The sequence below is a fragment of the Phyllostomus discolor genome, chromosome 3, assembly GCF_004126475.2.
Source record: "Phyllostomus discolor isolate MPI-MPIP mPhyDis1 chromosome 3, mPhyDis1.pri.v3, whole genome shotgun sequence".
NCBI lineage: Eukaryota > Metazoa > Chordata > Mammalia > Chiroptera > Phyllostomidae > Phyllostomus > Phyllostomus discolor.
In genome coordinates this window covers 172,963,402-172,989,473 of record NC_040905.2, presented here as the reverse complement: position 1 = coordinate 172,989,473, position 26,072 = coordinate 172,963,402, and the positions used below count along the sequence as shown (strand labels likewise).

At 39.4% G+C, this 26,072-nt stretch overlaps 1 protein-coding gene across 15 annotated transcripts in view; it reads left to right on the top strand.

Moving 5' to 3' along the window:
- Positions 1 to 26,072, top strand: part of PRUNE2 (prune homolog 2 with BCH domain) — a 235,356-nt gene that overhangs the window by 53,089 nt on the left and 156,195 nt on the right. For all 15 annotated transcript variants that reach the window (XR_004902220.1, XM_036021759.1, XM_036021756.1 and 12 more), the window contains exons 3-6: positions 2,805 to 3,007; positions 5,053 to 5,216; positions 16,665 to 16,817; positions 19,349 to 19,443. Coding sequence is in view for 14 of the 15 variants with exons in the window: in XM_036021759.1 (XP_035877652.1) it covers positions 2,805 to 3,007; positions 5,053 to 5,216; positions 16,665 to 16,817; positions 19,349 to 19,443 (615 nt within the window). In the remaining variant the exon portion in view is untranslated. The remainder of the gene's footprint in view (positions 1 to 2,804; positions 3,008 to 5,052; positions 5,217 to 16,664; positions 16,818 to 19,348; positions 19,444 to 26,072) is intronic.

The following is a 26,072-nucleotide window of genomic DNA, read 5'->3' as shown; positions in this document are numbered from 1 at the left end:
TGGCATGAGAATTTACAGAACTACCACAAGTAGGGGTCAGAATTCCTTGTCTCCTTGTAGCATCCTTGCTGCATAGCCATGCCCTTGGGAGTAGGGATCTGTGCACGGAATAGTCTGCATGGATGCCACAGAAAGTCCAGAGCTCATTGGCTGACGTTTTCAGTAACAAGGATACTACAGGTCACATCTATATTCTGCTTTTGCCTTTTAGCCCCAACTTCATAGAGCAAGATCATTTTCACTTAGTCATGATCTTCCTTGAGTGAGAAACTTTGTACTGCGTAAAGCTTATAATATGCTTAAAAAGGTAAAAAAGACCTTTCAAAAAGTTGTTTTAAAATTTCCATTCTGTAAAAATTTGCCATCCCATGGTAATGCATTATCTTAAAGCCAAAATAAGGTACATTATGAGTATTTTGGTGCTATTTCCAATTTCTCACAAGTTTTAATCTTCTGGAGTCCCTTAGTTTTATTCCAATTTTATTTAGATCCTTGACTCTTAGATTATACATAGCTGTCCTAGAATGATTTAATTCACATGAAACCCTGTCTTCCAGAATGAACTGTGGGTGGAAAGAATAGCTTTAGGGCAGGAACTGACCAAAATGCCGGATCAAGTATTCTAATCTCTACATACGGGCTTCATAGCCAATTTATCTTAAAATTTGTTGACCTTTACAAGAGAGATTAATTGGTCTGAGGAGATCAATGTGCCTGTGTCGAGACATGCATATTAAATAGTGCTCTTATTAAGAGCACCTTGGGTTTTTGACTCCTAGAAAAACAATGTTGCTTCTCTTGAGAACATAGAATTGACCGAACCAGACTGATTTTTTAGACTGATAGTGGCATAGGTTTTTAAGGAAAATATATAATAATTATACCGTCAACAATAACTACAATGTCTTGAAAAGTAGTTGTGATGAATAAAAGAGATAGATAAAAATAAAGATGTGGGCCTCTTTTCTCCTTCTTCGGAGGTTTGCCACTGAGCATGGGGACCAATATGAATTGCTGAAAGGGTCACACTTGGGGATTCACTGTGTCTCTGTGCCTTGGTCTTACTTTACTGGACCCCACCGCCCACCAGAGGGCTGCATGTCTATTTTAATTTTTCCTGCAAGACTGGCTCTTCTCTCTTAGAATAGTAACACATAGGATAAATACAGAGATTTGCACCTTCACACGTAAGACTCCATTTAACTACTTTTCACTCTGATAGGTAAGCCCCATTTTATAGATGGGGAAAACCGAGACTCAGGCGAGAAATTGGCTTTCTCAAAGCCGCCTGGCAGTGGCTGGGCCTAGAACCTAGTTCTTCTGACTGTAACCTATTAGAATAAGTTCAGGCTGCATGCTCTTGACACAAGTTTCAATACTAGGAGTTAGATTTACCTCTGTCAATTAATCAAGAAAAATAACTTACCAGAGACAAATTACTAACAATTATGATACAATTGTCACTTAATATTAGTCTGACAGGTTGGAGAAAAACTATTTTGCTGGAGTGGCTTTGTGCTTCATATACAATAGCAGCGGGTGATTCATTTCACTCAGCAAATATGTATGAAATGTCTACTTTGCGCCAGGCCGCTTTATGCACTGGGAAATGTAACTGAACGAAACAGACAAATGCTCTGCCATTTTAGTACTAAGAAAGAGAGATGGATGATAAGGCTATTAAAACTGCATAACAAACACTACACTTATGGCAGATAAAGGTCATTTACTTTATGCAAAAATTCAGTGTTACCAAACTCCATGTTCTGTTAGTGATATTTAGGGTTTGTTGCAATACACTCACAGGATTTTTTAAAAACCTGCATTTTTTAAATTCCTACAGAAAAATCTGTTTATCATTATGAATCTAAAATTCTCTTAACTTCTACCCATCTCCTGTTTCCCCCATCATCACAATTTTAATGACAGGTTTTTAATATAGAATTTTAAAAATAATGTAAGAAGCCAACAGAAATCACAACAATTCATCTGTAGGCCAAAATCTGACTCATGAGTGGGTTTTCATTAACCTACATAGTATTTTTATTTAAAAAATTAATTGTAATAATTCAACATTACAAATAACACCTCAAGATCCAGATTTCTGACGTTTTGTGAGTAGTTGAAAGATTCAGCCACCCTGGGCCCGAATTTTTTGCATGCAGACAGTTGGCTGGAGCTGAGGGTCAGGCACCCAAGGAAAGGGGACAGGTGTGTCTCTCTGTGTGGCCGCAGCCCTCACCTGTCCTATGTCAGTCATTCTAATTTTCTGCAGCTGCCATAGAGAAATGAGAACTTATTTCCCCAGGAAGGAGAATGTATTCATACTTTTTTAAATTGCAGAGGGATTAAAATGAGACATAGAATATTTCAAATAATGTATGAGAAGTTTCATGTACAGTAACAAGAGGTTAAAAAATATTAGAGGCCTCTTCCCCGTGGGTAATGCTCTGCTAGTGGGTTCAGGTCAAGTGGGTTAAGAATGTCAAGTGGCTTAATGAGGCCGAAGGACTTTTTTCCCCCCATTTACAACTGCTTTTATTTTTAAGGGATAAGCAATGTAGTGAAGGTATATCTCAAGGCAACATTTGAACCAGCGAAATGAGCGCAAAAGCGGTTCCATCCCCAGGCAGAGGCTTGGTGCTTTTAGGGATCTTGACAGCCTCGCTGTGTTTACCAGGGCAGAGTTTCCTCTTTCTCGTTGCTGTGGCCTTGTTGCCTTTACTGGTGAAACTCAGCTTGAGAAGATGTAGTTGCATGCTTTCCTCCTGCTGTTGTCAGATTGTTACCTTTTTACTTGGTAGGTCAGCCCACCTGGAGTTCTCTGTCTGCCAGTGCTGAATGTACCGAGAACCGAATTCAACTACTTCACAGAGATAAGGTTTATTTTAGAAGAGCTAAATATCTCTGAATCTTTCCACATATTCCGAGATGAAGTTAATCTGCATCAGCTAAATGATGAAGGAAAGTTGTCTGTAACACTTGTTGGCAGCAGCGTGCTGTCGAGGTGAGTTCTGGAGGTTTGGTCTTTTAAGGAAATCCGTGGAAAGCATCACCTTGTTCACAATTTTTGTGGTTTGGGGACATGTATTAAAGGCAGAGGACATTCAGAGGAAAGGAAATATTTTTTCTTCTCTTACGGCAAAATTTGAGCTATGGCAGTCCTCTGTTTTTACTTTTGCATTTCAAATATGATAATCTTTGAGTGAAAAGTTCTTGTAAAATTGACCAAATTGTAATTTTAAACTCCTTCAAATACTTTGTTAGAGCAATGCGATTGTCCTGCATATTGATGCTGAAAACAAATAATGAAGAATGGAAATGGAACTCTAAATAAAACTGAAATTTTATTTCAGTGTTAATAAAATTTACTGTTATTAAACTAAAAAGCTAAAAAATTGAAAGAAATATCAGTAGTGAAATGGAAATTTATGTAGATGGGCTGTGAAAGTCATTTGATCATTGGCTCATCATTTGTATTATAAGAGCAAGACAGATTTTTTTAAATCTTCAGGAACTCCGTATTTTATGGACAAAAAACCTGGCATCTAGTGTTGCAAATGACTTACCCAAGGTACTACATGCAGTTAGTAGAGGCATTTGGATTAGAACTTGGGTCTTCCACCTCCTTCAATAAGTACCTAAGAATTGCTAACTAGTACAAGATTCTAAAGGTACATAAAGAGTAGTAAGAGAAACTCTCTGCCTTCAAGGACAATACAACCCAACACGAAGACGCCCTTTCGTAGGCTCCCTAGTGCTACTGAAGGAAGAGTCACAGTTAAGCATTTCAGTAGTTTCAGATACTAATTTTTTTTCACATACTTTGCCAATTTTCTAGTCATTGATGACATTGACCAGTGGACCTTGACTTTATTATACATGAAGTAAAAACTGGTATGTGTATCTAATTTTTGCTTAACCTTTTTTAGAAGCATATTCAGGTAATATCAGGTGTGCAGTTGACTCAGTCACAGAGTTTTGAAAGTAAGTTGCCTGTGTGGGGCTGCTTCCATCCCCGTGGCATTGGAACCACACAGATTCTTTTGACTAATGTTTATCAGTCAGTCGCTGATAACTCGCTGAGTGTTATGAGTGGGTTACTTGACTGACTTCATTTATCAGTACTCAGAATGATCATATGCTTTACTAAATTTATCTGTTAACCTTCAGACCAACAAATGCAAGTAGATGTTAAAATAAAGACAGTTGAAGAAGCCAAAAGAGTGAACTAGGAAACGTGTACCGTTTGAAATCTTAGGAAGAGCTCTGTTACTGGTTAAAATTGACATACATTGCTGCTTTTGAGACTGAAGCTGGGAATTCTGGCTTTGGGATCGTTTATGAAGCAAAAACGAGTTGAGATCTTCATTTCCTCCATTGCTACTTTTTTGGTTTGGACACATAGAAAGAGTAAAGTTAGCTTTATTCACATTTTCTTGCCTTTGATAAAAGCCAGTATTATCTCGCATACTAAAAAAATGCTTGTGGAAGTCAATAAGCCCATCGTATCTTCCTCCCAGCACTGTGACTGGGGTGCACGGTTTGGAGCCAGGTCGTCAGGGTGTATGTACGAGTGAGCCTATGTATGAGCGAGCCTACGTACAGGCCTTCTGGCCATGGGCAAATTTCTGAACTTCTTCATGCCTCTGTCTCTCACTTTGTAAAATGGGAATTTTATAGAACCCATTTTATAGGGTCATTTTATAGTATAAAGTGCAATAATACCTTAAAAGTATTTAAACTAGTGTGTGACCCATAGTGGAAGCTCAACAAATGTTAGCCATTACCTTTATTATTATAATTTTCCAGCAACAAAGCAAGAGATAGAAAGGCTAAGGTGTGAAGGCACTGTAAGATCTTGGGGGAGGTAATTACTTAAAATGAAATGTGAAAACATATAGAATAAGGTTCCTCTGAGTCATAGACGCTTACTCATATTTTTGACTATGGAGAGGAAGTCATTTGTGTGGGAGAAGAGATGAAAAAACTCCAAAAAGTAAGGAAACATGTCACATCTCTTTCTCTTCCTCTCCTCCCTTTGCTTTTCAGTGAGGACAAAACTTTAGAATCGGCTGTGGTCAAAGTCATTAGTCCGGTTGAGCAGAGTGACGCTGGGCTTGAGTTCCGAGAGTCTTCCTCCTCCCTCGTTGTGAAAGAGATTCTCCAGGAGGCTCCCGAGCTCATCACCGAGCAGCTGGCTCATCTCCTCAGAGGTGAGAGATGACTCTTTCTATTAAATACTGGAAGGCTTAATGGAGTGTCTCCTGACTTGCTCATGCAGAAAGAGTGTGATCCATTCTTGGGTTAACAATCCCTTTAAAGACCATGGGAAGCCTCATCAGAGAGGCAGGGAGTAAAGAGTTTGTTAAAGAGTAGCATTATATTGAATATTAAAAATGTGCATTTAAAAATAGGATCTTTGCTGTTTCACTAGACAAGACTATTAAATGGAACTCCTGCACATCCGTTGGGGAGCTGGAATAGCTCCTCTGTCCTCTAACAGCTTCCAGAGGTGACTCTTGCCCCACAGTGTGAGTGTGGCCAGAATTCCGCATTCACACATTGAAATATCTCCTGATCGTGGTACATGCTTAGTTTGTATAGTGCTGTTTGGATAGGAAAACTGCACCTTTTATTTTGGCAGTATTGTGCAAGATGGACTTTTATGGTCAAATCCTCACCTCCTTCTCCCGTCTTTAACGTGTTCTGTTGTCACTCAGCCTATGTGAGATACTCTGGTGTGGAGTCATCACTTACTTCCTAACCCCCATTTCAGCTCCACCGGTGCAGCCCATCGCCTCCCAAAAGAGATGTCCAAGCTGCAAACTGTGAGTCGACTTGGGTGCCACAAAATTACCACAAAAAAATCTGTATTATCTTACTTAAGACAGTTTGGGGTTTTGTATTAAGCTTTTTTCTTCTTTCAATGCTCCATCTTGAACATGGTCAACACAGATTTTTTCTTGGAAGTATTTAACACAAGAAAAACAGTGATGAATAGGCTGAAAGAATTAAAGAAAGGAGAATACCAAGAGAATGTTGACTCAACTCTTTTAAAGCCTTTCCTTCACTTTCTCTCTCTCTACCACAATTTGGAGGGAGAAAGGTTTAAGAGTTATATAATTCTTGTAAATGTTTTAGAATCAATGGCCCCAATAAACCCATTTTAAATAGTTTTCTGGCTAGTGACATCTATAAAATGCTCTATGGAAAACTGTGCCCCCAACTAAACTAAGTCAGCACAATCATTGATCTCCATGGCAGAGCAAAAGGAAAATAAAGGTAATTGGGGGTCTCAGCCAAGAGGGAAGGTGATTGACAGTACAAATGTGGGATGCAGGCAAACACTAGGGAATATTTTGTTTGCAAACTAAGAAACTTGGTTTAGTGTTCAAAAAATACATATGTTACTTAGTAGGAAAGAATTGTAGTCAATGAATAGTTCATCTTCATGATCTTCTATATAGTAAAATTGTCACTCAGACTATAATATATTGGTACAAAGATGATTTTGCTGTTGATGATGCTGATAATATTATTCAGATTTAAGGAATTAGAAGGAATGCAGACCCTTTTATTAGTTACTGTGGTTTTAGTTAGCAAAGCTACCAAGCATTAAAGCTGTGCTGAAGGATGATGGTTTTTCTTACCATCAGAGGTTTTTCATAGGGTTGGGCTTGGAGTAGGATTAGGAAGGAGCCAGAATAGCAACATCGTGTTCTTGTCACTTGAAAATTGGAATGTGAGAGGATGAAGGGCCTCTTCCTGTGAAGACTGCCCATACTGATACTGTCATGAGGGCCAGAGTCACTGAAGCCTGGGAAGCAGATGACATAGGCGACTTATGTACATGGAAAACGGGCTCTTGAGAACTTTGCTAAGGAGGGCATGTGTGCATATGTGTGCTATGATGTGGAGGAGAGATAAGACACAGTTGAACAGTTTTGCTCGGAGGGAACTGAAGGATGGTGATGTAAGGAGTTTGATTTTAAAGAGGTAACTCAACTGTTCACAAGGGCAATGGGCAACTTTTAAAAGCTCCTGAATTTTAATATAAATATAAGAAAGGAATCAAGTCAAATCTTGCATTATTCACCAAACTCAAACTTAGATTTCATACTTTTCCAATCATGTATGAACACCTAACCTAAAGGGAGATTTTTTTTTAATGTGCCTATGAATAATTTTAGCAACCTTTATTTTCATAATATAAATAGTCCTCTTTCTAAAGGGTTTTCTCTATAAGTAGCTATGATGTTATTTTGTATTTTGGGGTGCTCAAGGTGATCATTAACTTGACACACCTTTCTAGAACATGTCTTTATGCATTTTTCTAGGTCTTAAAGGAATGCAAAATTTCTATGCACAACTTTCCAATAAATAATTTTGAAAAATGTCTACTTCCAGATGTTGTGAGACTAGATATTTATGGCTGACTTAGAAGAGTCTTTAACAACTTCATAATTAGAACTCTGTGGAGGATGTGTTACTATTAACTTTATACCAAAGAAATTTGAATTGACTATGAACTGAACACTCCATCAGTTTGATTGTTCTTTGCCGTCCATTCTCACAGTCATCTTAAAGAAGACTTCGTGCTGAGGCACGTGATGTGGTATAAGTGGATTTCAGGTGGGCCAAGGTATTGGTCCCCCCAATCCTTGGAGAGCACCCTGTGGTATGCCTCTTAGCCTATGTAGCTGAAAAATGTAATTTCCAATGCATTTCTTTTTTTAAAGATTTTATTTATTTATTTTTAGAGAGAGGGTAAGGGAGGGAAAAAGAGAGGGAGAGAAACATCAAGGTGTGGTTGCCTCTTGTGCACCCCCTTCTGGGGACCAGGCCTGCAACCCAGGCATGTGCCCTTACTGGGGATTGAACCAAGGACCCCTTGCTTCACAGTCCAGCACTCAATCCACAGAACCACATCAGCCATGCCCCAATGCATTTCTTAATTTCCAGAAGGTTTGGCCTACTCTTCCTTAGTTCTGCTTGTTAGCTCTTCTCTGCTCAGCTTCTAAGTATTGTGGTATCCTAAGACTTTGTCTTGGGCACTTTGCTCTGTTCACTGACCTCTTGTATCTTTTAGTTCTGAGACTTTAAAAGGTGAAAGATTTATACGATCCAAAGAGAAAGCAGAATATATAGTTCTGAGACTTTACATTCAGTACTTGGGCTGTCACTCCCTGTATCTCCAACTGTAACCTCTGTTGGAATTCCAGCTTTACATCCAGTGCCCACAGGACATCTTCACATGCATGTCCAATTTGTGCCACCACCTTTATCATGGCTGTAATGGAACCCTTTAGTTCCCTGTGCCTGCAAACCTGCTTTCATCCATGTCCCCATTTCAGCAAATGGAGAATCATAACTGTGATCACTACTAGTGATCCAGTCCAAGCCACCATTCTGTCTCTACTCAGCTAACACAATAGCCTCCTGGCTGATGCCCTATTTCCTCCATAAAATCTGTTATGGAACCAGTCAGAATGACTTTTGAAAAATATAAACCAGGCCCTTCCATTCCCTTGCTTAAAGCCCATCACACTCAAAATCCAAGTGCCCCACCCTTAAAGCTGCAGCACAATCTTTCCCCTCCCACCCTAACATTGTCTCACGCTATGCCCCAGTTTCCCACCGTGTGCCCCCAAGGACAGGGGCTTTTCAGTCTTTCAGATATGCCCAACGCAAAGTCCACTTAGGAGGATTTACGTCATCTGTCCCCTTCTTCTGAAATGCGTGTCTCTGTCCCCTTATTTTCCTGCTCTGTCACTGGTCTTCTTCTCCCTCTTGACCCCTCACTCTAGAATGTAAGCTTCATGAGAAAAGAGACCACACCTGTCTTGTTTACTGCTCCACTGTTGTGCCTCAGGTGCCTGGAGCAGTGCCGGCCACATGGTGGGCCCTCAGTGAATACTATCACAAAATGAATTCTGCAAGGTTGTTTATATTCTTTCCACTTTTTATGGCTAAGTTGATTTAATCATGCTATGATATTTTAATTCCCACTGCATTCCAGCCCATCCCTCCAACATTTGTAATGTCCAGACTTTAGATTCTGTTCAATTTAATAATCTTTTTTTTTAGCTTTTAGAAATCCTAGCAGAATTTGTTGGTATACATGTACAAAAAAGAATGTAAAATATGAATATAACAGCATAAATATATGAGTTATTACAAAAGGAACACCCTCTTGCTAGTAAATCAGGTAAAGAAATAGATGTGCCTCTTTCATTACTATTCACTCCCTCTCTAATTAAAGGTAACCAGCATTGTGATTTTTTATGGCTCACAGTCCCTTGCATTTCTTTGTAGTTTTACCACCCTTGTATGTACCCCATGATGCTACAGATTGGCTGTGCCTGTTTTATACGTTATGTAACAAGAGTCATGGTGCACACTCTTATTGTTATTAGGTCTCTACATTTATGTTAACTGTAGTGTCTATCTGCAAGGGTCAGTTATCTACCATTTGTCTATCTGTTATTTACTTATTTTATTATTTATGTCTTTTCTTCTTGCATAATAAAACCAAAAAATGTCATGGTCAGGAAACGAACCCATGTAAAGAAAGGGATAAGATTAACATATAATTTAAAGTTGAAGGAGTAAAAATAGTATTCCATTTGAAACTTTGGATATGAGCTTCCTGGAAGCAATGAAAAGTAGAAATTAATCAATTACAATATATATTTTATTACTAAGACACACATACAAGTTCCTTATTTAAAAAAATCTAAGTCTCATGTATTTTTTCTTTGCATCAGTCTTCTTGAAAAGACTGTTCATGTCATAGACAGGACCCGACGTATGTAACAGCGGCCCCCTGTGCTTCCCGCTTCTCAGTCAGTGCGTGGAAGTTGTTTTTGATTCACTTCACCTTCCGTCTCTCAGAGATCATAAATGACTCTGACTTTTTCACCTTTAGTAACCTTATTTTCTGTTCCAAATTTCTTTTGTAGACATGCTGATGTTTTTGTCTAAATATAGGAAATAAATATTTAAAGGCAGTCATGTTACAACTTTTTTTTGCCTTACACTTTAGTGCTGTGGCTCTGTATTAAATTGTTTGCATTATGGGAGAATACCGCATTCAAATATTGAGATAGGGCCTGATTATTGGGGATGTGGTTAAAAGGTCATTTATGTATCAAGTAGAAGTGAGTATCATGTTGCCAGGGTCAAAGTAACCTCTTGTGCTTCTCTATCAATCTCCCCTGTTACTGTCCCCTCCAGGCCCTGGCAGCACGCATAAGGGACTGGTCACCAGGTGACTCAGCCACGGCCAGTGTATGTTCAGGCCTTGTAGGGGATTTAATGAGGCTGAAATAACTTGCATTTTCTTAAATCAATACTTCTTACATTGACTAGGTCTTGCAGTTGTCTTTTAATAGGACATACCTCAAATTTAGAAATTTCAGGATACAGATCCCTAGCATACTCTTCATCTGGAAAGGCACAGATTTACTTACATAGATTATTTTCTAATCATTTGTGCAAGAAATTATTTCTGTATGAGAATGAACTCATTCAAATGAGATCATAAATGACCTTGATTTTTGGAAATGTATATTCATTTCTCCATCCCCTCCCCATCTCTGTTTTTGTTTTTGTGGTTTCCTTTTTTCTTCATTTTCTTTCTCCTTCCTTCCTTCCTTTCCTGGTCATCCCCTCCTCTCTGCACTCTTCTCCCTCCTACTGTCTGCTTCTGAGCTCTGTTGGCACTTCCAGACACGCTGCAGTCTGAGCTATCTAAAAGTCAAGTTACACAGTCATGGTGGCCTAACACTGGTGTTTGGTTCTGCCTGGGATTTGTGCCAAAAACACACAGTTACTGCAGACCCGCCAGACTCCTCCGCCTATATTCTTTTATTTCCCCAGGGATGTGCACTGGAGGACTACTGCCAAATTTAAGGAGCATTGAATTGCTGAATCATTGCATTGTGTATGTGTGTGTGTGTGTGTGTGTGCGCGCGTGCATTTTTTTTCCCCAGGAACCAGCTGGCAGTGATGAGATTTCAGCCACCGATTACCAGGCATGTTTCTATCAAGACAATACTTCACTCGAAAGGCCTTTCACATGTATTTGTATAAAGCCTTGACAGAGCCACAGGATGAATAGTGAAACAAATAACAGCAATTGTTTTTTAGCTCAGGACGTGGAAAAACTATGCCCCAGGTTTTTAGGAAACAATTCCTCTCCTTTATATTGGCAGCTCTGTTTGAACTTTAATAAAGAATAGCTCCTTGCTATTTTAGTAGCCTGGATCAACAGCTTCGAAAAGATCCTTTTAAGGAGGTCAAATAGGAAGGGAACAGGGCCAGCTTTTCCCCCCCTCTCTTGCCCAAACAGTGAATCATCCCTCTCCTGAAATGGTTACAAAATCCAAAGGGAATTGACTTGCTTACTGTGCTTGGGCAGAGGAAAGGCCTGTATGGGGGTAGGGAAAAAAGGATTATTTTCAGCTAGACATAAAACCAGCACAATTGCTTAACCTCAGAGTTAGTTATTTCTTCTGTTATACAAAGAAAAGCCTTATTAAATTCAGACAGTTTAAATTTGTAAGATTATTAAGCACTTGAATAACATGCTTCTTTTTTATCTCTTTTCAGGCAAAAATGTGAGACAAGTTGTATTTTTTTTATCTTTTTTCTCCTTTCTTCTCCTTTCCCCTTGTTTCCCTCCCTCTATTATTCATTCATTCACTAATGTTTTTGGTTTTGTATGAAAAAATCAGTCCCAGGTGAAACAAAGAAAAAAGGTTTAAATTCCTTCTTTTCTGTTGAGAATTTATCCTGCAGAATATGCCTTTCTGTGGCGAATGTTTTCCCCAAACAACTTCTGAGTTCATTAGATCATGTTTAATATTAATGTATTGCAATTGCTTTTGGCAAGTGGTCCTTCACTTCTCCATTCTCTTCAACAAAGAATAATGTGGTTGATTTTTTCTAATGGAATGAAATGTTTGTCACTATTTTATAATCATTGCTTTCTTTGTTGCTTGTTAATTCCCTCTGGCCTGTGAATAGCTGGGACACCATTGGGTACAGTCCATATATGGACTTAAGTAGTTTTTGAGTTCTGCTGAATTTCCTGGAGGTTAAAGCAACTTCCTACAAAAATAGGTTTGATTTTGCAAAGAGGTGCCTTTGGCTACTGTTTATTCTGATACTGATACATGGCTAAGTATGTAGCTGAGTACATCTCTAATGTGATGAAGAAAACATATCTATAGATGAGCCCCTTGGCTGAAGTTGGGCCAAAGCCTTTCTTACGAAGCAGAAACAACTCCGGGTATGGTGACCATCTTTCTAATGCTTAGTATTTTCTCTCATCTGTGTCAGTATATCATATCCCTTCTAATAGTCAAGTCACACTTCACAAACCAATGTCAGTCTCTTCTCATTGAATTATTCTGCAGGACTCAGAATAAAGTTTTACTCATCTTTTAATGTCAGTAGAACCTGTAGTGTGTCACTGCTTTTACCCCTGATATTGGTGAATTATGCCTTCTCTCAGTTTCTGCTTTTTTTTTTGACAGTTTTCAAAACTGTAATAGTCTTTTCAAGGAGTTAACTTTTGGTTTTATTACCTTTCTTCATATGTGTTTGTTTCCTATGCCTTTAAGTTTTGCTCTTATCTTTATTATACCCTTCCTTTTACATTTTTAGTTAAATTTTCTGGGTTTTCTTTTACCATGTTATGCTTTTAAAGATAGAAAAATTCCTCAGAGCACAGCTCTAGCTTCATTCCACAAGTTCAAGTGTCGTACTTTCTTTCTCATTCAATTAAAACATATTCTAGTCCATTGTGATTTCTTCTTCTTTTACCATGGATTATTTGGAAGTGCATTGTTGAATTTTTGAACATTTGGGAATTTTCTAGTTTTTGTTTTACTGTGATTATCAGACTTTTTATGGTTGGTCACAGAATATACCTCTGATTGCGGTGCTCTGAAATTTTTTAAGATTTGACTTATGCTTCAAACAATGGTCAATTTGAGTAAATGTTTCATTTGCACTAGAAAACACAGTCTAGTCTTCCATTATTGATAACAGTGCTGAATATATGTGAATCAAGTCAAGTTTGTTACTCATGTTACTCAGTTATAGTACATCTTTACAGACTTTTCTACTGGTTCTTAGAGCTGGTGAGAGAGATGTGTTAAAATTTCCCACTGTGACTGTGCATTTATCTTTCTTCATCCAGTTTTGTCCATTTTTGCTTTATATATTTAGAAGCTACATTGTTAGCAAACATAAATTTAAGACTAGTATAGCTCCCTGAGGGCTGACCATTTAATAATAAAGAAATATTTGTCTTAATCTCAAGTAATTCTTCTTCTCCTACACTTTACTTTATCTAACATTAGTGTTTTATATCAATTTTATATCTCTATATCTTTTTACTTTCAATCTTTAAATATTATTATATTTAAGGTATATGCTTTGTAAACAGTGTATTATAGTTTCTAAAATTCAGTTTGATAATTTTTGTCTTTGAATTGAAATACTTTGTCTTTTTTATTTTGGCAAAAACATATAAAATTAAGATTACCATCTTAACCATATTTTTATCTTAACTATTTTTAATTATACAGTTGTATTAAGTATATTCATGCTGTCATACAACAGATCTCTAGAACTTTTTAATTTTGCAATGCTCAAACTCTATACTCACAAAATACTAATTATTTCTTTACATTTAATGTAATTGCCTTATATTTGAGTTTAAATTTATCATTTTGCTACTTGTTTTCTACTTGTCTCATATTATCCCCTCTTCCTTTCATTTCTTTATATAAAATGAGTATTTTTGCTATCCCATTTTCCCCCATTAGCTTGTTAGCTAGGATTCTTTAAAAAATTATTTTAGTAGTTATAATAAAAATTATAACATACAATTAAAATCTCATTTAAATGGATATTTTAACCACTTCCCTGACAATCAAAGAATCTTAGAACAATTTATTTGTATTTAGTTGTTTCTGTAGTTGGAGACCATCGAAATGTATTTTAATTATACATTTATTTTAAACTCCACAGATATTGTCATTGTTTTATACACCGTCTATTTTTCCCACATATTTATAGTCTCCAATATTTTTCTTTCCTTTCTGCATATCTTTGCTGCCATCTGTAATAATTTTCCTCTGCCTTTACTATTTCTTTTAGGGTGGATCTTCTTGTGACAAATACTTGGAGTTTATGTGTCTGAAAATGTCTTGATTTTGCTTTCATTTTTAAATGTTTTTACCTAGCATAGAGTCACAGATCAGTAATTATTTTATATCAGCACACGGAAGATACAATTTCATTGTCTTCTGAATGTTATAATTTTAGATGAGATTAGCTGTCACTTTTATTGTAGTTTCCTTGACAATAATGTCTCCCCCCTCACCTTAATTGATTTAAGTTATTTTTTTTCCCTGTAATTTTAACAGTTTCATTGTCATGTGCCTAGAGCTTTGGATTTCTCCTGATTTGGGTGCCTAATTTCTCTTAAATACTAGAGTAATCTTTTCATTAATTCTGAAAAGGGATTGGCCATGGCCTCGCACACGTTAATTCAGCCCCATTCTCTCTGCTCGCCAAGGGGAGCCCCTACCACAGGCACGTTGGGCCTGCGCCTCCGGTCCCCTGTGTCTCTTAGGTGCTCCTCTAAATGTTTTATCCCATGTTCTCCCCAAGCTTCAGTATGGCTGTTTTCTTCTGACACATTTTTCCAGTTCCCTAATCAATTCCTCCGTGTGTCTAATGTGTTCCTAAAGACATTTTTTTTTGAGTTTGTGAATTGTTACTAAATTTAGTTTTAAAATTTCTTTTGCATATTTTATTCATAGGTTTTAATTCTCTATTGTAATTCTCCAGCTGTTGTTTAAAAAATTTTCTCTATTTCTGTTTCCACTTCTTTCTTCATGAGTTTTTTCCTCTGGAGTTTCCAGCTATTTAGTCACCTTTTTTTTTTATGGCTGGTAATTATTTATTTGTTTGTTTATTGAGTGAGAGGAAGGGAGGGAGAAAAGGAGAGAAACACTGATGTTAGAGACAAACATAGACTGATTGTCTTCTGTATGCACCCTGACATGTGCCCTGGCTGGAATTGAACCGGCAACCTTTTGGTGTGCACGACAATGCCCAGCTGAGCCACCCCAGCTAGGGCCTGCCTGGTAAGCACAAGCACAGCTCCAGGCCCACTATGCTGCTGGCTGGATTTGGTGTGTACTCTAACTTAAGAAATAAATAACACATAACAATAGAAAAAATATTTTCGATTTTATATCAGAAATTGTTCAAGCAAAGGGTGTATTTACAGTCCAGTTGGCTACTCCTCACTAAATGATGATTTGTCCTGAATCTGTTCACTTTTCTGTGTGCTGACTCTTCCTTCCTTAGTTCTCCTATAGAACAGTCATCTAATTCTCCTGCTACGCCTTATCTAAGTCATTCTCTATATGGTAGCAAGAGTGATTCTTATAGAGCATAAATTGGAGAATGTTACATCTCCCTGCTTAAAACTCTTTAATGACTCCCCATTTCTCTTTGAATATAAAAGGCAAACTTTAAGACTCTTGTAAGGCCCTTTATGACCTGGCGCCTGTCAACCTCTCCAACCTACTTATTCAACAGTTTCCCTCCAAATCTTACTAGTTAGCTCTAATTAATTGCTTTCCTTGCCTTGGACTGGCCAAACCCCTCTCCTACCTTGGTGCCTTTGCACATGATCTCCCTCTTACCTTGCCTTCGCCTTACGTCCCTAATTACCAAGTCTCAACTTAGGTTAACTCTCCCTGGGAAACTTGTTCTGACTCCTAAATTCTGGCCTATATTCAGAGTACTGTGTGTTTCCCCAGTGGTATTTCTTATCCTCTTTATACTGCGAATTTGTGTGTCAGTTTACCTGTAGCAATGTGATAGGTGGTAACTCTTCTCTTTCAATGTGAGATTATGCATAGAAATTCCAGGAGTTGGTGAGAGGTTGGTCATTCATATTGGCAAATTACTTTGTAATTGAAACCTGTGATTTAGAACCATTTTGCAAATCCTTATAATTAGATAATAACTGATAGCTCTAAAAATGTGTGTGGTGCCTGGAAGACTGGGGGTGGTCTCCAGGTTCACCATCTCTTCGGATTGCTTTGCTGCCACCGCTGGGATTATATAGTCATTTAGTTGCTCAGAGGAGGAAGTTCAAAGGTGAAATCAGCAATGCGATCAATGGGAACAGTCTCCGTGGTCTCTTAAGTGGAATATTGAAGGGAAATATTAAATAACACTTAATATTTTTAAATATTAAGTTTAGTATTAACTTCCATTCTGAAATCATTTAAAACCAACATTTATCATTTTTGTGTGTTTGTGTGGGGTGGAGGGAAGCTATACGTTTTGTTCCTCTGTCCATAAATTCTGTGCCACAGAGTATGCTGTGGTCAGTTAAACTGCAGAGATTAATGAGTTGTGGGAAGTAATGAGGCAGGGCAGGGGGTATTGAAGGATTTTCTAAAAACTACCTCTTGAATGCTACACCGTGGAGACTCCTGATCCAGGCAAGAAACTGGAAGGAGGAAGCATAGATGGAGGGGCCAGAAAACATTGCTTTTCCTGGTTCCCTTGCTGGCTTGGCTGGAAAGTTTAAGGATCTTTTTATTCATGCCTTTTAGGTAGCATCCTTTTCAAGTACATGACCATGGAACCTGAGAAGATGTCAGGGAAGCAGGAGGAAATCCTTTCTATCCTGGAAGAAAAATTCCCAAGCTTACCTCCCAGAGAGGACATTATCAACGTACTAAAGAAGAGCCAGTTCAGTGCTCAGGGTGAGTGACGGTCCCCCGGCTCTGCCGAGTGACGGTCCCCCGGCTCTGCCGCAGCTCCTAAGTCAGGCTGGCTTGTGGTGTGGCATGCTGCCAGGCCCCAGGAGGTGAACTTGATTTTGCCTTCACTTTGTTTCCTGTTGTTCGCCCTTGTGGAAGATTGCCAGGTGCTTGATGTTGGCTCACCTGGAAGCAGGCAGCCTGTACTGCAGTCTCTCCTCTGAGGCCTTCGAGTCTGGATGTGCGGTTAATTCACACGTCTAATGTGCACCCATTTGCACGATCACATAAAATCTCTGTACTGAGAAGGTTCTACTTTGAGAATATGGCAGGAGCAATGTCAAGCACAATGGAATTTTGTAAATCAACTAATTTCAGAAAAAAAGAAAAGAGAAGACAGTCAAGTAGATAAAATTGTTCTCCAAGCATAGGCTTTATCAACACTGTGAATTTCGTGGATCAATTCTTTTATAATAATACTAACAAATAGCTACAGCCCTCAGAGTGCCTATCACACACAAGGTTCTGACGGTATGACTCTGTGTAGATTACCTCACCGAGTCCACACCACAACCTTGTCGGGTGCCATTATTTTCCCCGATTTCCAGGTGAGAACACTAAAGCACAAGGCAATGTCTTTGCTTCCATCATCACACACACAGCTGGCAGGTGGCTAGGCCAGGATTTAAACCCAGACAACCTATCTCTGATAGGGAAGATAAGGTGCACATCTTCCTTCCTTCCACTGGAATCCCCCAGGGGCAGAGCCTGAGGCAAAGCGGTCTCTTCGAGAGGTGACCCCAGAAAACACTGAAAGGGGATGGAGTGCTTTATCAATCAAGCTGGCTCCATGGGCGATCAGGTCTTCATCCAACTAGGGAACTCTGGGGAAGGGTGTAAAATTGCACCCCCGTGTTATCCAACCCAAGGGGTGCACTGGTATATGGGAACTTGTTCATCTGTGCTCCGGGAGCTGATTGTTAAAGTTTCAGGAATTTTGTGAGTTGGTTGATCTTAGGTTGGCAGCGTGGGATTACTCACTGTAGATGTATCGACACCAGAGAAACTGACAGATACTACAAATCAGGTTTTGTTGCTGGTTGTTTAACATTTATTAGTATACCACTGGAACAATGATGGTTACTCAGTCCCAGGGACCAGTTCCCCTAGAGTAACCTCTGGTGGCCAGAGAAAGCCCTCAGGAGAGGAGAAGCAGGTGCTGGTGGCTGAGCATCATGCTGGGACTCACTGACTGGCAGGTGTGCAAGGGGCACTGGGAGTCTGCCACACCTGCTATGGACACATAGGCGTGGGTGTGTGGGCATGCATAGCTACATGATGGTGTGCACTTCATTCCTCATCTTTAGAAGTGGGCCAAACTTTTAATGTCACAGTGTCTTACAAGTTATTTTATACTGCAGCATAATGGATTACAGCCTCTCAATCTTCAAGTCAAAGAAAAATATTTAGTACTTTTCTGTTTCCCCAGACTGCTGTGATTGACCGTGTTTGCCATGGGGAGGTGGGCAAGTGGTCAACTTGAGTGTCTTAACGTGCATCTGGGAAGGGAGTATGTGCTTTGCTGGGCTTTATTACGGGTCTTCTTCTCAAGAGGATAAGTCTGATCAGACATAGTAACCTAGAGTGAGGTTATTAAATGCAAAGCCAGACCCTCTCATGTTTTTTGACCATAGATTTTGAAGCACATTGGTCAGCTGACTCAAACTATGCAGTTCTGGATAATTTTGCCATCTGGCTTATTCCTCCCATCATTTAAGTAATTCAGTAGTTCCTATACCAGAGCCTATGATAAGGATGAACAACTTAATTATGACAGTTTTATGGGTCACTTTTATAAAGTGCATTTTTAATAAAATTATACTAGAAAACATAGAGGCTCACCTAGAGGCAGCCTGAAAGCAAATTTTGGCCGTGTTCGGTACCGTTTGGCTAGGTTGGGTGGGTATGACTGTTTCCAGTTGCCCACCTCCCCCCTCGTCTGCCCTGGGCCTCCAGAGGCTGACCCCTGAGCATTTAATCTTCTGCACTCCCTGTAGATTATTGTCTTCTGGCCGGGGTTGGTCAGTGGAAAGAGTCACCAACATGTGGGGCTTGGGGGTCAAGGGGAGAAGGGGAGGCTATGGGATTCCCTCCCTGCTCTTTTCCCGATTCGGCGCTAAGTCTCTGGCAGCCCATCTCGGCAGATCCACGTCTCTGTTTCCTTCCCTTGTGCCATGCTGGCTTCTGAGAGATGCTCACCAGTCCTGCTCACATGTCTGTAAGTGTCCTGCCATTAAAGAATCTTATTTTGAATTATGAAGGGTGAATTTTACCTGCTGGTATCCTAACTAATGCAAATACTGTCATTAATGTGATTTTTGCCTTCCTATCTGTGTGTTTATTATGGGTAAAAGCAATATTAGTGAGGAAAATATTGAAATTAACAAGGCAAATTCTTTAAATAATCATTCCTTGATATTGCTAAAAAGAAAAGTTCCCCAAGTATAACATATGTTTTTCCCTCTCACCCACAGGTCTAAGTATTGAACAGACGATGCTGAAGGATCTAAAGGAACTGTCAGATGGAGAGATAAAAGTGGCCATCAGCACCGTGAACATGGTGCTTGAGGTAAGGGCGGGAGAGCTTTCTCGGCGATGATGGATTTCACACTATTGCGGTCTGAGCAGCCAAAGTATGGCGCTGTCTGCCACATAATTCAGTGTTAGTGTTTGCCCTGAATGCTTCCTCGTGATATGTTTGATTAGAAATGCAGGTTCTTATTCTGGGTAAAAACACTATGTGAAGCCAATGAAAAATGCCAAACCTAGGCTCCCAAGATGAGTGCTGTTTGATTCATCTCAGTGAAACAATACCTAAAACACACTCACACATGCGTGTGTGTGTGTGTGTATAACCTGTTTGATAGTAATGGTTACGTATGTGATTGGATTCACTTGGTTTTTTTTCTGTACACCACCCTCAATTGTTTGTAGAACTTTTCTGAGGAAATAAGTTGTCTTTTGGCCTTTGCAAGCTGATTGGTTGCATATCCTTTTGGTGCCCAGTGGTGACAACTCCAGTATTACTAAGAGCCTCCTTCCAATCCTCCCAGTGAATGACTCAGAGGGAATGTCCCTCTAGTCTGTATGTGTTTCCCTGGTAAATTATTTTTTGTCTACTTTCAGGGTTTTCAATGACTTGTATGTTAACCTTAATTAACTTTACTAATGGGAATTATGTTTTACAGAGGCACATTTGTGCTGTGCAGAACTGAGTATTTCGTCACTGTTATATTGCCTTGATCTAGCTGTCCATCTTTGATGGAGGCACTGAGTCACATTAATGGTGATAAAAATGGCAGTATAGAAATTTGTTTAGAATTGCATGTTGCTATACTTTCACTGTTTTTCTGGTGGTGATGCTGACTATGTCAATATGTAATTTCTAGGGAATAGCATGAACAGGGGTGTCTGTGCCAGAGACAACCCAGAAACAAAGCAGGTGTTTTTTTTTCTGTGACTTCCTTATAAAATTTGTTCCCAGTTGATTGACATTGTAATTCATCTCCTAGATCCATAGGAGCACCAGGAGGCAGACTGTTGTCACTAAAGATGATCAGCCTTAGTGGTTACATAATGTCTCATAGTTTACAGAATGCATTCTCATTGTATGCAGAAACCCAGGAGTTTCTATGACTTTTACATTGATAAATGCTTCACATAATTAGATATTGATGTAACTCAATACAAGAAATACATGCAATTTGGGATGTAGTAACTAGATAATCACCTTCAATTAGAAATCTGTTTTGTGTCTAAAAGTCCAAGGAAAATGTGGATCTAGCAAAGGTCAGTAGCTCTGAGAATCATTTCTCCCAGTTCAAGCCTCAGGGTTTTCTCCCTCTTTTCTCCTCTCTTGTCTCCCTTCATTTAATGGCATCTTATTAGGTTTTAAATGCCTTGTTTGGAATTTCACTCTAAATTAACATACAACATGTTGTAATTGCTTAGGGAACTGTCTATAGTTAGCAAAGTATTTGAAGGCTATTAGTATTATAGATTTAGTGTAGCTTTACTGTACCTTCATCTGTATTACAGGGCTGTACAAATGGCTTTGCCAGATATGTTTAACTGTAAGTGTTTATCAAGCTGAACAAATGATAAAATGATCATCTTAATCTTGACAGTAATTTACATAGAGGCTCAGTAATTAATCAGGTGGTTAAGTATGTCTTTGGAAGTGCTGTATGATCTTCTGGGAAGAAGAAGAGGACATTTGTACATATAAAGAAGGGTACACAGATTAAACTCTAATCGGCTGAATGGGAATGTTTCACTTGCGCATCATGGGAATATTAAAAGTGACAAATGACTGTGAAATGGCAAAGGAACTCAGTAACAGTGTATATCTTCTTTGAGAGAGAAAATGCACCTTATTTACTTACTCTGTCAGCTGGAAAAACCCAAGTTAAGGGCAGAGTTTGATTTTTTAGTAGATTACCTGTTATACAGTGGCATCGTCCCAGTTCCTACTCATACTCACTTACGTGGCAGAATTCCTCTCCCATCCCCGTGGCCCTCGCTTTTAAAAATAATGACAGAATCCACCCTAGCTTATTCCGTGTGTTTTGGAAGAGCTGTCTAATTGCCCTTTAACTCTAGCCATGTCCTCGAAGAAATCATCTTAGTTCCTATGACTCTATAAATCTCGCCTGTCCTCCACTGTGTGGTCAAGACCTAGTTACTTCATGATATGGCTCTTATAAGTTCTCCATTTTTTATAACCACCCCTGAATATAGTCTAAATGATCAACTTAGGATTTATACCATACTATATGTTCCCTTAATTTTGAACTTTTTTCATATATTTAATTACATTCAGAAAATACTTTAAGTTAATTGGTGGTAATGATCTTTGACTTCTATCTCCTTTTACTTTCCTGGCCCACTCCGAGGCACATAGTAGGCACTTGGTAAATATGAATATTTAGTATATATTGGGGTCTAAAATTCATCCCTTTGATATCTGATTTTTATCTCCTTTTGAATTTAAATGAACAGCTAGAAAAGCGAAGCCACCCCGCTGGGCATCCGAGGCAGTGTGCTTGGTTCCTTACCAGTCAGTCCCTTCTGGGATAACTATGGCTGAAGGCACGACAAATAAAATATGGCCCGCAGGGGCTGACAAACAATTAAAAAACATGACCCACGTATTTGTAGATAGTACTGCTCATCCAGCTGTCCAGAAATGTCCTGGCGGCTTTGCGGGAAGTTAGCTGTTGTCCCTGGAAACAGTCAACTGGAGGACCTGTGGCATGTCAGGGAAGGGAGAAAGAAGATTCCCTACATTGTCAGCCACCCTTGGCAATGCTGCAAGTCCACACTTGTATGTGTCCTGGCCTTTATTGGCCTGGTGATCCAATACATTTTCTTGGGTGAAATATTGAGAAAATTAGAAGAATGTGTGTCCTTGCAACACATGCAGCATGTTCTTCATCTCGAAGCACTGGTTTGGGAGACAGAAATCACTGCCTCTGATAGACAGGTTCACTGTGGCCCTCTACGTTACTGGGAGAAAGCTACTAACCCCCACCCATGTCTCTCCTTTTTACTGTAGCATATATCACAAATGATAGCTGTTATCTAATGGAGGTTATAGACGTTATTGAAAGATTCTCATAGAAAGCAAATGATTATAATACTGAGTTGCAATGCGTAGCTCAATACATAAGGTCAGAATGAATGTGATTTTGAGGAGCAATGAATAAAAGATGGCCTTATCAGAACATGGCCATTTGCTCAGTTTCTAGCTTTTCTTAGAAAGAGGACTTGGAAGCTCAGACCATTGAAAAGACGCCACCGTCCCATTTCACACGGCCTCTGGGTCATTCTGAGTCCGAGCAGAGCACATATCCTGTGGGGCACACACTCCACGTATCAGAATCCACTTTGTTGATTATTGTTATGCCTGATCCTCTGTGCCTTGCTCACTGCTTGCCAATTTATCAGAAGCAAAACACGGGTGGTTCTGATTCATTTCAACCCTTCATTTTAGTGATGGAACCAGCAAAGAGAAATAAAAGTTGCCAAAAAAGCCCAACCAAAATCCATTTTAAAAACTAAAAGTGTAAAAAGTAAGAATAATAAAGCTTAATTAGAACAAAAAGAAACAAGACAATTTATGGGTTAAACCCTGTGCTTAACTGGAACAAACTTTGCCTTTATTCTTTTGCCAGAAGAATGGTGATTATACCTCCTAGTGTCCTCCCCATACAGCCGTATGTAAAGATTTCAGGGGGAGAGAAAAGTCTTTCCATTCTAGTAAAGTACCACTGAAGGTGCTCATCACAGTGCCATGTTAATGGCCCCCTTGCAAACACCAAGCATTAGTATACCTCCTTTAGACATCTCCTGAAGGGCTTGTATAGCATTAGCATCTTTCTTCAGGAAGAACAGTAACCAGGTAACGACCTGACCACTTTTTATTTTGCTCAATTTCATTAGGATTTATTCCTGCATACACACTGTCTCAGTTTGCTCAGGCTGCCACAACAAAGCACCACTGACTGGGTGACTTAAACAACAGAAATTTATTGTCTCACAGTCCTGGAGGCTAGAAGTTTAAGATCTGGGGTTGGCAGGATTGGTTCCTTCTGAGAGCTCTGAAAATGAATCTGCTTCTCCCCTAGATTCTGGCTGTTTGCTGGAAATCTTTGATGCTCCTTGGCTTGTAGAAGCATCATCTTATACATCTTCTGCTTTTATATGCACATCCTCCCTATGCATGTCTCTGTGTCCAAATTTCCCCATTTTATATGGACACCAGTCATAACTGGATTAGGGCCCACCCTAATGACCTCATCTTAACTGTTATATCTGCATGGACCCTGTTTCCATACAAGGTCATATTCTGAGGTGCTGGAAGTTAGGACTTCAATATCTATAATACATAAAATTTGGGGGATGCAATTCAATCCATAACATACTATTGATAGAAGTAGTCATTTTCCAGATAACTTAAAAGAATAAAACTTACAATCAGACTCTCTGAACCAGTTGCCCGCTAAACACATTTTATGTGTTGCCTCCATGTGTGTTTACTTCCAGTCAATTTCTTTAAATGTGGAACAATAGGGATTCACCTCTGGAAATGTTGTGTCCTTTCCTTTGGAGCTGCAGTCTGAGCAAATTGTTCCTGCCTGCTTTCTCCCTGGGGCTGTGCTGTGCTCTCAGTGGACCTCCTCCAACCTCCTCATGACCAGACACTCTGCTATTTGAAACCTGGAACAGGGCACATGAGATGCGTTCTGGTGAAGTGACTCAGACTGCTGACTCCTTCGGCCCTGTGGAGATGACCAGCCACGCTGCATCTTGGAACACTGCGGAGAGAAAAATACCAACATTTTCCCTCTGCCTTCAGAACACAATCAGAATGATGTCCTGAGGTCACTGTTCCATTCCTCCCCAACAGCAGGGAACATTCACTCAGGCCACAGTGAAGCATCATGGGACCATTATAACCTGTGATTTAAGCATGAGCAAACCAGTCTGAAATCTGCTTTACTAATTTTAACTACCAAATATGATTTCTGGTTGTTTGAGCATGGAGTTTTTAGAGTTCAGGATGGAAGTACCTCTAGAGCATTTACATACACTATTTTGTCGTAGGATACATAGTCATATTTTGGGGGAGCATATATTATTCTTGATTAGCATATTCTTCAAAATACCAAATCTTCACACTGAAGGTGTTTTTTTAGCCAACTGGCCAACCAATGGAAATATACGCAACTTGTCTTCCAGGTTCTTGATCATAAGTGCTTCTGTTTCCTTTTTTGGTCCAGGTCTGCCAACTTTCCTTGCTAAGGAGTTAACATTTGATGATGAGAGCTAACTGTGCACCAGACAGTAGAGTAAGGACTTGCAAGCATTATCTCATTTAGTCCAGCAGCCCCATGAGGAAGAGGTACTATGATTCCCTCTGCACTAGTTAAGATAGCTCTAGCTGCTGCAACAGATAAATCTCAAATCTCAGAGGCTCAACAGAGAAGTTGTTCATATTTTCTCATGTAGCAATATAATTTAGTATTCCTGGTAGGTTGGCCAGGGGTGATGCAGAGACTATCTGTAACCCAGGGCTCCCAAGATTGCTTAGGAACATCTCTATCCTGTCTGCCATGATGAAGAAAGAGCTGGGAGGACCAATGGTGGGAAGTTTTTATGTATTCAGTCTGGACATGGTAGCCATCAATTCTGCTCATATTTCATTGGCTCAGGTACATGGTCACATCTAGCCTTTCTGCTAGCCACATTTCTCTATAAACCGCCATTTATTTCCCTAAATGGTTCAAAATACAGGGCCCAGCACAAATAATACCCCTTTAAATTTCAAAATTTTTTATTACAAAATCATAGGTATGTAATTCTGTAACGTAACAATATCACACTCAAGCACAACATATGACATTTTAGGTGAGATGTTCAGATTAAAGCTATAAATCTTTACTGCCATAGTATTACTCTACCAACCACACTCAAGCAGGTGTGACTTCTGCTGGACCCTATACCTCAGTACAGCTTCTCTAGCTCTCATTTTGCAGCAGGCGTGGGACAAATGTTGGTCCAGAGTTTAAAGATCATTATATATTGTGTATGCTTGGGCATAGGATAGTGACCTGGTACTCTCTCCTTCTCCCCTGAAACACTGATAAAATTGCATTTCCATGGAGAAGGTGAAAAGGGGAAGTCTAGAAAATGCACAGCCTGCCCCAGGCATAAATTCTCCTTGGGGCTCAGAAAGCCCCACTGACTTTCCTGGGCAACTGTTCAGAGGAAATGAGAGAAGGAGGTCAGATGCAATGACAACATGGCCTCATCTGGAGGCTGTGGGGAGTTTAAGTGATGCAGCCTCAAAAATGGCTGTTCAGCTTCGTGCAGAAAGGAGCTGTGGAAGGAGCTGTGTGTCATTCTAGGAAGATCAAATGTGGTTGATTGATAGCAAACGAACAGGGTAGAGTCAGTGTTCCATTTCACAGTGTGTTACTTGCTGCATCTCTAGTGGAGAATGACTTTATGCGATTCATATTTACATGCAAACATGGATGTGTATTATTAATTACATTCCCTCTTTTCATTACATTCCCCACCCCCACCATGCTTGAGCATCTGCTTTTGCACCAAGGGCAAGAAACAAAACAGAGCTACAATATCCTGACCTGGGATTTGGGGGAACCTAATATGTTGGGTCCAATTTGCTTC